The sequence below is a fragment of the Primulina eburnea genome, chromosome 8 (assembly GCF_022965805.1).
Source record: "Primulina eburnea isolate SZY01 chromosome 8, ASM2296580v1, whole genome shotgun sequence".
Classification (NCBI taxonomy): Eukaryota; Viridiplantae; Streptophyta; class Magnoliopsida; order Lamiales; family Gesneriaceae; genus Primulina; species Primulina eburnea.
Window position 1 is genome coordinate 29,096,147 of NC_133108.1, and position 15,479 is coordinate 29,111,625.

General features: G+C 37.9%; 1 protein-coding gene across 1 annotated transcript; it reads left to right on the forward strand.

The window, feature by feature from the left end:
• The first annotated feature begins 6,249 nt into the window (after positions 1 to 6,249).
• On the forward strand, positions 6,250 to 6,729 carry LOC140839131 (uncharacterized). The gene has a single exon (XM_073205765.1). It carries the CDS (start codon positions 6,250 to 6,252, stop codon positions 6,727 to 6,729), a length of 480 nt encoding a protein of 159 aa, XP_073061866.1.
• Positions 6,730 to 15,479: the final 8,750 nt, after the last annotated feature.

The following is a 15,479-nucleotide window of genomic DNA, read 5'->3' on the forward strand; positions in this document are numbered from 1 at the left end:
ATATCGATGTGGATGGAATCGGAGTTTTCTTCTATTACTGGTGATCGATACTATACCGATGTGGATAGAATCAGAGCTTCTTCTATTACTGGTGATCGATGTCATATCGACGTGGATAGAACTGGAGTCTTTTCTATTACTGTTGGTTAATATGTAACGCCAATGTCTGGAAACCGGGATCCCTAAACTAGGATTGAGTCTAGTCTGAGTCGTGGAGTCACGTGCATTGTCGACAGTTTGATATTATTTATATTTCAGCATTTGATATATATTGTTGTTATCTGTCCATGCTTTTATGTTTATCATATGATTGCATGTTTTGTTGATTTATACTGGGATTTATTCTCACCGGAGTTATCCAGCTGTTGTCTTGTCTGTATGTGTACATGAAAACAGGTGGGACAGGTTCAGGGTTGAGGAGATGAAGAGATATCGTGATTAGAGTGGAGATTCCGTACTTGGTTTAGAGATAGGGTTGGACACTTGATATTAGCTGTTAAACCTTAGCTGAATAAATGTATGTGATACAGGATTTGTATGTTATATACTGAGATGTATATATATGTATTTTTATTTCACTACGTTCCGCTTTATTTATAAAAAAAAATTAGACCTTGTTTATTATAATTGATTAATTAGTCCAATGATGATTAAGAACATGATTAGCGTCCGGGTCCCCACATTTTATTTAAAAGCTCGACATGTTTGATCGTATGTTTGCCGGATTCATGCAACTTTGTTATTATCATAATAATAACGCACATACTCATTATTTATAACATATCATGCATATATTATAAACAGTAAACAAAACAAGGATGATCAATCGTCTTAAAACTAGTGGTTCGTGTGAGCTAAACACGGGCCTAATCATAGGGAAATGCATGGGATGCAAAAGCAACTATTACATTAGCTTCCAATATTTACATGTCTTCGATCTTCATAATCATCAAGGCCACCATATTCCAATCTTGATCTTCCACTATACTAATATTTACAAATACATATCCATGGCAAATAGAGATACATCTCATGGGATGGGAACGAGCCATAAACCAAGCTCACTTAAAATTTGATAATTATTACAATCATTCAACACAAAATATCCTAGCATACACCTAGCAAATTGGGCTTGGGCTTTTGATCATCCTTCATGCATAATATCACATATCATACACCATCAATTAATTATCACAATAATTAATTGATCCAATATTATATATCTTGATCCAATCACTAACCGCCACGATTATAAACTAAATTAACAAAGTATACAAACACCTTTGTCTACTTTCTAATTAATTTATTTATAACTGAATTTCTTGTAAATCACCATTTACTATAAATAATTAAAGTCCAACTTTAATTATTTATTTCATGAGAAAATATTTGCAACTTTTGTAAATTTAAACTTAAGGGTCTAAAAAATCATTTTTCACCAAAAACATTTTGGCCCATTTAAATTTCACAAATATGTTCGCCATCCAATGGCCCAACAACTCAAGGCCCATGACACTTTGATATTTCAAAACATCTTTTGAAAACCCTAGTCGTCATCTCCGTCGTCGGATTCCGGCCAACATGCAAAAAAAAATTTTTTTTTTTTAAATTTGGGGCTCTTCGGGCTGCCCTTGCTGCCCGTTTCGGGTAGCCCGTCGGGCAGCCCAAGCTGGCCGAAATGGGCAGCAGCTTGTTGCCGAGATTACCCCCAAAAACCGGCCTTGATTTGTTGCCAAATTACATCTCATGCTGTTAGAAATCGACCTCAATATAATATCATGTATATGCTACAAAAACTAGTACCCTTAGCTCTGATACCACTTGAAATGGGATTGATTAAGGTGCCCGAATACGCAACGGAAGTTTCAAAATTGTTTTTCAAAAAAAAAATCGAGCACCTCAATATACTAGTTTGTAGCAAATACAAAAACACAAAAATGTCATACATAGTGTGTTTAGAAATTTACCTATCAATCTTAAAAGATTGATAATGGCTCCAACTAAGGTGTAAACACCTTAGCTCTTGAAGGTAGAAAATCTACAAGCTTCACATTTCTTTTGGACTCCTTTCTTCAAATCAAGCCCACCACCAACTAGGTAGATCCACTCTAATTTTGCACTAAAAAAATTAGAGCATTTTTTTTTTAGAAGTGTACTGTTTCCTCAACAATTGAAGAACAAAATTTTGGAGAATAACATGAAGGAATTTCGGCCATGAGGTGCCTTAGAGAGAAGGGAGACTTTTTTTGGGTGTAGAAAAAGTTGTTGTGTTGTCCCAAAAGCATGTCATGCCTTGGACATGGAAAAAGTTGTCTCCCAACTCTTCACCTCCCCATGCACATTCTATTTGGGTTTGTAACAATTACAAGGCCCATGAACTTTTAATTTAAATGTCTCAAACACATTTGAGACCATTTAAAGTTTACTTGATTTTACTCAAGTCTACTAGTTTAATAATTATTTCTAATTGGGCTCTACAAGGCCCAATGTTATTTAATTAATCCAACACTTGAATTAATTTAATTATTTGGACTCTACTAGGTCCACTGGTATTTAATTAATTCAACATTTGAATTCATTTAATTTAGTCCATAATAATATTTATGAAAATTACAATTTTCAAATACATTACTCGTTTGGTCAACTTTTAATTTAGGAACACTTCCTCAAATTAAAAGTTACATTCTCCTTATAGAAGTCATACTTCTATTTTTATTTACGCTTATAAACTCATTTATAGGTCGTTCAACACATTGAACTATTTTACTTCTCAACGGGATCTAGAAAGCTAGTACTTGTGTGGCCCTAAATGGTTCATTGATACAACTAGCCGTGGGTTCACATCTCCATGTGATTTGGACTAAACTTGTCCTTATTTTTGCATACCCCAATTGCTCCATTCTTACTTATCAACTCCTTGATAACAAGAACGTCAGAACTCAAGTCTGATAGTACCCAACCAATCATGTTAAACGCCTAGCAGCATCGCTTACATGATTCCCTAGGTATCAAATGATAGTGCCTGCAAGAACCATTCAATTATGGTTAGCGTACAGTACGGTCCCTTCAACTCATATATCCTGACCGATTCGACAACCATTGGTATATCGAGAGTTGTCAATGAATCGATACTATGTGTCATGTCGTAGTTGCATCGATGGTGTAATCTATGAAACCCCTTTCATAATTACCACCATTCTCTGATCAGAGATTTCATACTACATACACATAGGATATCCATACCCGAAGGTAAGCGGTGAATCCCCGACTACAATGCATCGGCTCCTATATGTTTCGACAAAACACCCAACCTTGCCACCTAATGACCCTTTGAGAGTCGGTAAACAAGTCAAAGTGTAATGCTAGCACATAGAGTCTCAATGTTGTCCCGGGTCATAAGGACTAATGGTGTACAACCATAAACTAGGAAGTTTCCACTCGATAAGTGAGAACCACTTGGAAAGTCCTTTATGGAGGGTTGTTCAGTACACTCTACCAGGAGCACCTATCTGCATGCTCGGACATCACAATGTCCCCTACCAATGAAACATGGTACTCACATCGCAGATACTAGTCTCAAACTCGAGCGGCCTATTTCCTTCTTAGCGGCGGCTGAATCGACTAGGAACTGTTTAGAATATACAGTATTCCAAATATGAGTTTCATGATGCTCATCATATGATCATCTCATATTCTTTCTACTATTTGTATATTCAAGGGCTTTATCTATGCAACTAGCATGGGTATACAGATAAAAATGTGCCAAAATAATAATTTGAAATATTATTAAAATAAAGATTGTTTATACATAGAGTTTCATTGTGAACACTCGGCCAACACTTGGCTTGACGTGCACCTACTCTAACACCAGGCTCCCAAGGCTGCATCTAGATATGTACTAGGACATGTTAGGATCATATTGGTCCATTCTTTCAAGCCCCATATACGCTGGAAATTTAGAAACGACAGCAACTCCTCCATATTGTCACAATGAGTCTCGATTTTTATTGTTTGCTGTCAAGGGAGAAAGATTCTGATCTTGGCTGCCCTAGGGGCTATAGCCATGGTTATCACACCTCCTTATTATGTCTAAGACGTGACCAAGTCTGCCTTTTGAGGATTGGTTCGTGATGGAATCGGTTTTCAAATAAAAACAAGAAAAGCCCCTTCGACCCCTTCATTTTCTGCATGTGTATGTTCGAGTTTATGGTGTTGGTATTGATCTTGGTTGGCTTCTTAGCCCTTAGCCACGTTTCATATCATACCCCTTGATGTCTAGATCATGCCATGGTCAATCAAATGGCCACTGGAAAGGCCCATGACAGCAAACGAAGCAATCCTCCCCACGCGCGCAGGCGTGCTCTCGGGTGGAACCATTTGGCTTGTTCGGTTGTTGCTTGGATTATGGCTGGCCTAAGGCCCTTAGCCATGGTTCAAGCCAACCCCTAGGATTTTGGGAAGAGGCTCTGGTCGGTGGCTTGATCCCGATGGCCAATAGCCTCGAAAACGACGCAAGGACACAAAAGCGTTGTTGCTGTATTTTGTGGACAACAAGTGGTGCTTCGGTTCAGAGGGCCGTTTGAGTTTTTGGTTGGCTTTTAGCCTATGGCCTTGGACTGAACAGTACCTCATTGAGTTAGGAAGGTCGTGTTTTTGGTCGTTTGTGATTCGGTTAAGTTTAGAGGTCGTACAAGAAATTACAATGCGATGTGCCAAATTGACTCTCGAAGGAGCGTTTCATGTTTTGGCATCCATTCACCAAAATTTCGACTTGTATCATTTTAGGAGCATTATTTTATCATTTTAGGTGTATTTAAATCATGAATAAATCATGGTTCGGGTTGGCACGGAGTCATGATTGAATAATATGTCATTGGGCGTAATTGTCTCGTTTTTGGAGTCAATTACAAAGTTTGGTCATGTTAAATCATTTGAATATTTTTCATGTTAGATTTAGGTCGCAGCGAGCCTTGGAACGATCCAATTCATGTGGTAAAATATTACAGGATATTTAATTAGGCCATTTAATTATGTACGTGCATAAAAATATAGAATATTCATTTTTGAGATTTATGCAATATTGATTGTGGTCATTTCACTATCATGGGATTATTGTATCACCGGTGGTCACTTACCGGTTCAGTTCAGTTCAGTTCCACCCAGTATATTGTGCCATTAGTCTGATCATACCATTATTACTTCACCTGGTGGTCACTTATCAGTTCAGTTCAGTTCATGGGCCACTAGCGTAGAATATAATCTCAACAGAAAATTATGATATGTCATTTTATTTCAGGGCTCTCTCGAGCAAACATTTTACTTAAGATTTTCAGTTCAGTTATGCACGTATTATAACTACTCATGTCATGATATTTACACGTTATGCCAGTCTCATGATAATTTCATGTTGCATGAAATTTTACTATATTTACTTGTTATGTACGATGTATGCATGCTGAGTCTTTAGACTCACTAGACTTGATTGTTGTAGGTACTGATGAAGTCGGGATCGAGGGCGGGGACCAGTGAACCATCTTGGGTCAGCAGTAGTGGAACCCGAGGACCTCATTTTCAGCATTTACTATTTTTATGCTAAAACATTTTACCTTTTGTTGGATTATTTTTAAATTGTTATTTTGCAAACAATAATTACTTTTTCGATTATTTAAACATTGAATCTTTTTATCAGTTTATTTATTTAAAGAGGCATTTTAATTAGTTAAAGGGAAAATTTTAAATTTTTCCGCAAATTTTCAAACACGAATTTTCGGGCCTTTATAGCTGGTATCAGAGCCTATGTTCTTGTAAAGGGTTGTAGTACTACTGACCATGAGAAGCTCATGAAGTCACGTCTTCGGTCTGTAAGTTTTACATTTACGCATTTTATTTAAAGCATGAATTATTTTAACTGCATGCTCTCATGAAATATTTTTACGTTCAGACTTTAATTGTTCATTATTTATTTAAATTTAAAATAAATTATGGAATTATGCATGTTGGTTACGTATGGGTTATGTATGGAACAGTATGTCCCCTAGACGTATTCTTGAGCGTACTAGAAATGATGAGCCTCGCCAAGATGACGGTGAGGAGCAGAGATAGGAGATGCATGGACCTCCACCCCCTCCACCTGACATGAATGCCCAGATGCTAGCTGGGATGACTCAGTTCTTCTCACAGTTTGCGGGGAACAATGCTGTGGCAGCTAGGCCGACAGGGCCCGAGGCTACTTATGAGCGCTTCTTGAAGATGAGGCCGAAGGATTTTTCAGGGACGTCTGATCCCATGATTGCCGAGGGCTGCATCAAGTCCCTCAAGGTTATCTTCGAGTTCATGGAGCTGGGAGATGCAGACAGAGTTCGATGTGCTACCTATTTATTCGGAGGAGATGCCTGCTTATGGTGGGAAGGAGCGTCGGTTGCCCTGAACTTAGCTACGCTGAGCTGGACACGCATCACGAAGGTATTTTACTCCAAATATATTACTGATGAGGTGTGTTCCACATTGACCAGGGAGTTCATGACCCTGAGGCAAGGAGATCTAACTGTTACGGAGTTCATCAGTAAGTTTGAGAGGGGTTGCCATTTCGTGCCCCTAATTGCGAATGATGCTGGAGCAAAGTTGAGACACTTTCTGGACAGACTACGACCAATCTTGCGCCGTGATGTTAGGGTGGCTGGCCCTACTACTTATGATGTTGCCGTCTCCGGAGCTCTAGCTGCAGAGTAGGACCAGCGTGACATTGAGAGGGATCGCCAGGGTAAGAGACCGATTCCAGTACCACACCACCCTCCTTCTCCTCAGCAGCAGCATCAGAATAAGAGGCATTTTCACGGCCTGCCTAGAAACAGAGGTCAGCAGCAGCAGCGGGGACGCCCAGCCCCGAAGACTTTTGAGCATCCAGTATGTCCTAAGTGCACACACCGACATGACGGACCGTGTATGTATGGCTCAGGGAAGTGTTACAAGTGTGGTAGTCCAGGCCACTTGCTGCCGCAGTGCCCTCAGAGGAATCTACCTACCCAAGGCAGAGTTTTTGCTCTCCATGCTACGGAGACGAACCTAGAAATCATGCTTATGACAGGTATCTTACATCTTTAAATTTATATTTGAATTTCAATGTTTTGGGAATCGGGATTAAGATTTTAAACTTAGAGTTGCGATAGGATTGCATGCTCAACTTAGTATTACTTGGGGAAATTTAATTAAAAGAACTTTGACTTTTGCATTTCTATAAGTGAGTTCTTGTGATTATTGGGTTTAGCTTAGTGTTCCAACCTTTCAGGGAGAATTTTTATATATGGTTTCTCTACGAAAGCGTTGATAGATTCAGGGGCTACTCACTCGTTTATTTCGGAGGTCTTTGCTAATATCCTCAAAGTCAAGACCGTGGGGCTAAACATAGCATATTCAGTAGTATTGCCTTCTGGAGAAGAGATGACAGCTACCAATGTGATCCGAGACATAGATTTTGAGCTTCATGGCAACCTCGTTTATGTGGATCTGATCGTGTTGCCGATGCCGGAGTTTGACATCATACTGGGATGGACTAGCTATTACGGAACAGAGTGTTGATAGACTTCAAGCGGAGATCTGTGCTAGTCCGACCGCCTGGGATGGAGCAGTTCCTATTTGAGCCAGACAGGTACTTTACCTTACCGCGCATTATACCTTATGTCCAGGCTAGGAAGCTCATGCATAGAGGGTGTCGGGCGTTTTTGGGGACTTTTGTATCTGTCCCTGAGGCACACAGCCAGTCAGCCTCAGATGTCCCTGTTGTTAGAGATTTTCCAGACGTTTTTCCTGAGGACGTCTCTGGTATGCCACCCGAGCGAGAGGTGGAGTTTTCTATTGAGCTTATGCTAGATACGGCTCTGATATCAAAAGCGCCATACCGATTAGCGCCGACAGAGATGGCAGAACTTAAGAAGCAGATTCAGGAACTTCTGGATAAGGAGTTCATTCGCCCGAGTTTTTCACCATGGGGCGCGCCAGTCTTATTTGTGAAGAAGAAAGATAGCTCTATGAGGCTCTGCATTGATTACCGAGAGTTGAACAGGGTTAGAGTGAAGAACAAATACCCACTTCCGAGGATTGAGGATTTTTTTGACCAGTTGTAGGGAGCTTCGATATTCTCCAAGATAGATCTACGTTCCGGTTATCACCAGTTGAAGGTGAAAGATGCTGACGTTTCCAAGACTGCTTTTAGGACTCGTTATGGCCACTACGAGTTCCTTGTGATTTCGTTCGGCCTGACGAATGCGCCAGCGATCTTCATGGATCTCATAAATCGCGTATTTCAGCCGTATCTTGACCAGTTTGTGATAGTATTCATAGACGACATTCTCGTCTACTCCAAGAATCAAGAGGATCACTGCAGACATCTGACCACAGTGTTGCAGACCTTGCAGAAGCATAAGTTATTTGCAAAGTTCAGTAAGTGCGAATTATGGTTAGAGAAGGTGACATTCTTAGGCCATATTGTGTCTAGCAGCGGTATTGAGGTAGACCTAGCAAAGGTTGCAGCAGTCAGAGATTGGGTTGTGCCGCAGAATGCATCAGAGATCCGCAGTTTTCTTCGGCTAGCAGGATATTATCGGAAGTTCATTAAGGGATTCTCCTCTATTGCTGTTCCACTCACATCATTGACCAAGAAGAATACTAAATTTGTGTGGAGCGAGGAGTTTCAGAAGAGCTTCGATACTTTGAAGCAAGCTCTTATCTCAGCACCAGTTTTGGCCATGCCGTCAGGGCCTGGAGATTTTGTGTTGTATACCGATGCTTCAAAGCTCGGTTTGGGCGCAGTATTGATGCAGCAGGAGAAGGTGATAGCATATGCTTCTCGTCAGCTGAAAATCCATGAGAATAATTACCCTACCCATGATCTAGAGTTGGCCGCCATAGGTTTTGCCTTGAAGATTTGGAGGCATTATTTGTATGGAGAGAAGTGCCAGATCTTTAACGACCACAAGAGCCTCAAGTATTTCTTTACGCAGAAGGAGTTGAACATGTGTCAGAGGCGTTGGTTGGAGCTTGTGAAGGATTATGACTGTGACATTAGCTACCACCCGGGTAAAGCTAATGTAGTTGCGGATGCATTGAGCAGAAAAGTCGCAGTGATGGCTCATTTGACAGTTTCGAGACTTCTTCAGACTGAGATGCAGAGGTTTGGTCTAAAGACTTATCCTCGAGGTAGAGTTCCCCGTCTATCTACCTTGACTATTCAGTCCTCTCTTCTAGGCGTGAAAATTTAAGCGTTAGTGAAATAATGTTGTGGCAAATTAAGAATTTAAAGTGATGACGATTTAAGGTAAATTTGATCGGTTAGTTAAGTTATAAGGATAAACATTGAGTTAGTAAATTTTTGGGAACATAAGTTTGATGTGTCACAAGTTTTAGTCATGATCTTAACAGTGAAGATTATACCTTGTGAGAATTTAAAATTTTTAGGAAAGTTGGATACAATGAGGGTTAGTTTAATTGGTAGACGCACGTAAGAGGTGAGGTAGACACCTTGTCTTGAGAAATTTTGGAAGTCATTAACAAACTTGGGACTAAACGGATATGTGTATTGGAATTATTTTATTCAAAGCTATTTGGATTAGGTAAGTTTGAATTTAAAATTTATGGGATATTTGTTCATACGGAAATTTTGGGTGAAATAAAAGCAAAAGGGAATTAGTTGTGTTCAATATAAGTTATCAATTGATGAATATTAAGATTTTCTTTTACCGAGTAAGGATCTAAAAACTTTGATATGGGGATTCTAGAACTCTATGGGGTATAAGTGAGGTTGATTTATTAGAGTTATTCTAAGGCTACCATGGGATGACTTAATAAGTTTTTACGCTGATACGTAAAAATGTGACACTTGTTTCAATGAGGAGAGTCTAAGGATCTTAGGCTAATTTTGTTATGGGATTGAGATAAGGTTAACTTTTAAGTGTATTAACGAGGATAGAAGTCGGTCAGTAAATTTTGGGGGCTAAGGTTTCCTAAGTTGAACTGTCTAAATGCTAATGTAATAGGACAATGAACATTATGGGTATAATATAAGAAAAGTAATGTGCGATAAGTTTGGACAATCATCTCTAGTATGAGGAATTGTGAGATAAGTCAAACTCTGAGGTCATAGTAGAATAAAACTAAGTCACCATAAGTTGTTTTAAGTTGCGATTCGCAGATTTTTGTAGGCGAATTTATTTAGGATTGAGGAGACGTAAGGACAGCTTAATATTTATCTTATCAGAGTAGCACATCGGAAGCGTGGATTATTAGTATTCTAGAACTAAGAGTCTAAACTTTTTTTTGTTATCAAGGATAAGCGAATTTCGAGCACGAATTTTCTTTTAAGGGGGGAAGGATTGTAGAACCCGTAAATCAGTCTACGTATAAGCCATGCATAATTCTAGTATTTTAAATTAAAATGATTTTATTTCATGAGTATTTAAATTCTTTTCCTTAAGTTGCTTATTTTATGCAGTAGTTTGATTTTTATCATTTCAGTTAATTCAGTGAGGCCGGACTGGAGTTGGAGTTTTGAGATAGAATTTAAGATTCAGAAATCATTTCCAGAATTTATTTTAGCTATCAAGTAAGTTAATTTAAGTTAAAAAGGAAGTTTAAAGAATTATTTAAGTTACTTGAGGTGAGTAAGAAATAAATTTATTTAAGTTCCTTAATTAAGGAGTTAGTTCACTAAATTAATTAAAAGATAGGTGAGGCTTTTAAGGGTTATAAATTTAGTAAATAAGAAACATTTTCCCCTCCATTTAAATGATAAAATTCGGCCACCCTTAGTTGCTAGAGCATTCCTTGCCAACACATCACCTTTGACCCTTTCTTTGTATTAAATTAGTAAGATAATTCTTTGATTTTTGGAGCACCATTTAATTAATAATCAACCTTATCCTAGCCTTGTTGTGCATGGTATAATCGGCCACACCTCATCCTTAATCCCTCCAACCAATATTTGATAGCAACAAAACTTCAAATTCAAAATGAAGGAGACTTGGTCTTGATTTGTCCCTTATATTTTGCACCCATCTCTCTCTGCAACGACCCGAAAATCAGATTTCGTATAAACCATGCATAATTGCTACTATTTAAATTAAAAATGAATATTTTATATAAGTATGAAGTGTTTGAATTATTTTAATAAATTTTAAGTCAGGATTATTTATTTTAAAGGTAGATGTTTAGTTTTATTTTTTTCAAGATAAATACGCGAGGTCGGACCGGAGTTTGGAGATTTGAGATAATTTAATTTAAGTCAAAGAATAATTTAATTTAAAGAAAAAAAAATGTCTTTGGGATTTAATAAATTAATTGGAGCTAAGTAATTAAATAAGTTCTCTTAGATTCAATATTTAATTAAAGTTTAAATTAAAATAAGTAAGCAAGTAGGGATAAGTAAATCTAGGTATAACATATTCAAGAAATTAAGCATAGCATTGGAATATTTAAAAATTGAGGTCATGAATGCCATGCAAGATTCTAAGCAAAATTCTAAACTAAATTAATTGGTTAATGCATTAAAATATATATAACGGGGGTTTGAAATCTTAAACAATTAAAATGCAAATTTAAACCATAAAATACCATTCAAAATAAGTTGGAGTTTGGTCAATACAATTCAAAGATGTAGTAAACCATTCAAACCATCCTCAATGACCCTTAAGGTGGATTTAATTCCTCATAGTTAAATCACTAATTAATAGTAATTCAAATACTATGATACACATCATTTCTCCTCAACTTATTACCTGGTAATTAAATGAAAACATACAGCAGGTTGAAGAAAAGAATCGGCCAACTCAAGGAGAGGAAGAAACAATTTGATAACCATTCACCTCCTTGACTTGTAACCCCCAACTTAATGTGTATTATAGCCCCTTTAACACCTCCTTTATCATACACCTTCACCCCTAACATCATATACACCCATATGCTCGAAAACATCATTAAGAACAGCAGCCTAAGTCGTGAGAATAGCAGCAAATCAGTAGGAGAACAAGAGGAGAAATCCAACTTGGTTCCGTCGCGTCGTAGTGTCATTTTGATTTGTTTTGTGTCAAAACAAATTCCAGGCATGTATATATTATTCCTTTGCTCTACAATCAAGTTATATTAGCTATTTTAAATCAGTATCATCCACCTCTGCTTTACCTAGATTTCTGGGGTATCCCACCATGTGAAAATCAAACTCCTCTTCATCAAGGCCCTCCATGAGCTCCCACGTATTGATAACCGAATCTGGAGATAGAGTGTCCTCGGAATTACCAGTATCTTGAACCTTTTCGGTCGGGACCACTAGATTATCAAAATCTTGGGCGTTGGAACTGTGATCCGGCGGGTCAATGAGCACGAGAGATCCATAAGTAGTGGAGGTGAGTGAAACAAAGTGATTGGAATCTCCTTTCCTCAAGGATGGATGATGGATTAAAGGGGTGGGAAGAGATAGGGTAATTGAAACAGGAGTGGCAGAAGGGTCTGAAAATGAGTGAAAAGGAGACAAAGACTTCGAATTCCAATGAGTTGGAGAAGAATCGGAGGAGGGTTTCTTGTTCTGAGTTATGAAATTAGCTGGACAAGAAGCTGTGCAACCCATTATAAGGATCAAGAATTGGACATACAAAAACAACGAAATCAAGAAAATGAAAGCGTTTCAGCAGATCACAATCACAACTACGATTGTCGACTCTTTCTTTGTTTCATTAAATTATCTGCCATTTTAGTCAACTACGTAGATGTGATTTTGAAGGTCACGGGAAGAAACGTTTGGTGCGAGGGATTGTCGGTCCGGGTGGAAGAAGAAATAGGGATTTAATGCAGGATTAAATGTCGAGGAAGGAAGAATATTCATACAAGCAAAATGATTAACAAAATAAAAGAAAAGTATCCTGAGTTGTTTGCGCAGGGACGTTACGATTAAATTCATGATAATTTGTATGTTGAGCCAATTGCTATGAGGCCAATTGGAGTTGTTAGATAAGATATAGAGGTGCAACTTTCTTGTTGGGAGCGTTGCCAAAATATGAGAAGAAGCGACGTTGCGATTCGATTTTAGTTGCAAAGTATATTGTTGGCTTCAGAGGACGCTGCACCCACGCCAGAAAAGCTACCGCACCCGTGGTGATTGGAAAGAATGGCTATCGCACCCGCGGTAGAAAACTCAGCGCACCCGCGGTCGTTTCTTTCGGATTTTTGGATGTGGTTCAGCCTACGTAGCGCACCCGTGGTGCAAGGACTAGCGCACCCACGGTGCATGAACGTGAAGTCGTGTTTTGAAGCTTTAAGTGATTAAATACAAATGTTTGCTCATTTTCCCTCATTCTTTTCCACTATTCTCGGTTTTTCAGCTCCAGGGAAAGCTAGGGTTCTCATTCCTTTCTTTTGTTCCTTTGATTCAAGCTTTTATTTGGGTTATTGAAGTGAGAGCAAGATCGTTTTTGGTTTAAGGAGCTAAGGTAAGCTTGTGGTTTTAGTTATTTTTGGATTGTGGTGTTGGTGGAAATTATGGAATTTATGATTGTGTTGGTTTTGTGGGTTTTATGGTATGGTTATTTGATTATTAAGTTGTTGATGGTTCAATACATGGTTTGTTGTTGTAGGATTTATACCAAGAGATTAGAATCAAGCTTTCCATTGGTTGTAAGTGGAATTCATCTTTTGTGCTCACATGAAGTATATGTATTGTATTTCAATGGTTTTAACATGCTATTCCCTTCCACTTGATTCAAATTATGTATGGATATACATTGTTGTATATTAGAGGCTTTTATATGTCTCAATTATATAAAAGGGAATGCAAAATAAAAGAGTATTCAAAGTGTTTGTTTTAATGTCCAAGAGGGAGCTCAAATGATTTATTGGATTGATAAATAGATAGTCAGAGATTGCATGCAATTAGTTGATCAACGACAATAGGCTTATATCCCGACATAGTAATCGATTTATATCGATGAGATATAGGTACAGAGACAGAGATACTATTTATATATCAAACCACCAGAGAAAAGAGAAATACCATTGTTATGGTCATGTTATACTATGTTATTCCATGTTTCAAGAGTTAGATTGTATTTAATGATTTCAAAGTCATGCTTTACAGAGTATGATATTTATAGATTGTTAGAGTTCCACTTGCTAAGTTTTATACTCATTCCAGTTATTAAATGTGATGCAGATAAGAGTGACAAGCCGGAACGTTGATTGGAGCCGAGGTCATATGTACAAAAAGAAGGAAGGAAGAAGATATTTTGTTAGCATTTTGACATGATCAAAATGATATTTGTATTTTGATACAACACTTTATTGATCATGTATATACTTTTGATTGTATATATTGGAAAATGTATTTTGTCAAGAAAATTTTTAAATCCTTCTTTCTTCTAAGTAAATTTTTAAAATTCCGCTATTATATTTTTGAAATCAGTCAAGGGCGTTACAGCTCAAACTCGGACGTACGAAACTTGCTGAATTCAGACCAGGTGGTGACCAAAATTTGGACAGGGCCTCTCCACAGTGTTGACAATAATTTTCAGCACGAAACTATGACACAAGTTTTCCTACTTCTTTCTTGCTAGCGGCGGCCGAGGGTTGCTTGGATGGGGAGGTGGCTGAATTTTCTTGATGCTTTTTGGGTATGATTTCTTCAGCATGTAAGAATGGTATTTATAGGTGAAAAATGTGGCTTTTCAACAGCCCATGACCGAAATCTTGGAGCCCAAACAAGGGTATAATTGTGTTCAAAGATTATCCATTCTCAAGAGTCACCTTGACCAACTCAAGGGTCATTTCTTACATAACAAATTTGTTCATTTCCTTAGCTCTTCCTTTAGCTCCCTTTTTGGTTCTTTTAGGACAAGAAAAGTTGAGCTTCTTTGAGCTAAAAGATTGAGATCATGAGCTAGGGTTTTACTCTTCCTATGACGACGCTTCGATTATTGCGATATCTCATAGCATAACTTCTTGTTGAGCTAATCTTCGATCTTTGGAGTTAATTCCTCGAGACGAGTTAGCCGAAAATTAAAGTTTATAGTTGAGTTTTATAGTTAATCTTAAAAGTTTTGAGCTAAATTTCGAGTTTTATTTCTTACAATATTTGCTTCGGAAATTCCGGGATCTCACACGGGGTGAAGCTTTTCTTGAAAAGGAGCTATGGTCGAGCTCTTGGCTGCCGAAAATTCATGTGGAGGCTGCTGGTGAAGGGTGAGGGGCGGCTGCTAGGGTTGTATTAGGTTTAGATTTAGTGTAGTGTAGTGTTTAAATAATAAACAAAACACTAATGAGCCCTAACTTGAATTTTAAAAGGATTAAAAGTGCTTTGGACCCACTAAGCATTAAAATAAACCCAACAAGCCCAATAACAATTGCAAAAAATATTTCGTTTTGATACGTTTTAGAAAATATTGCTCGAGCCCTCAAAAAGTCATTCGAATCGTTTAAATTTGCGTAACGGTTAAAAATATAACTCG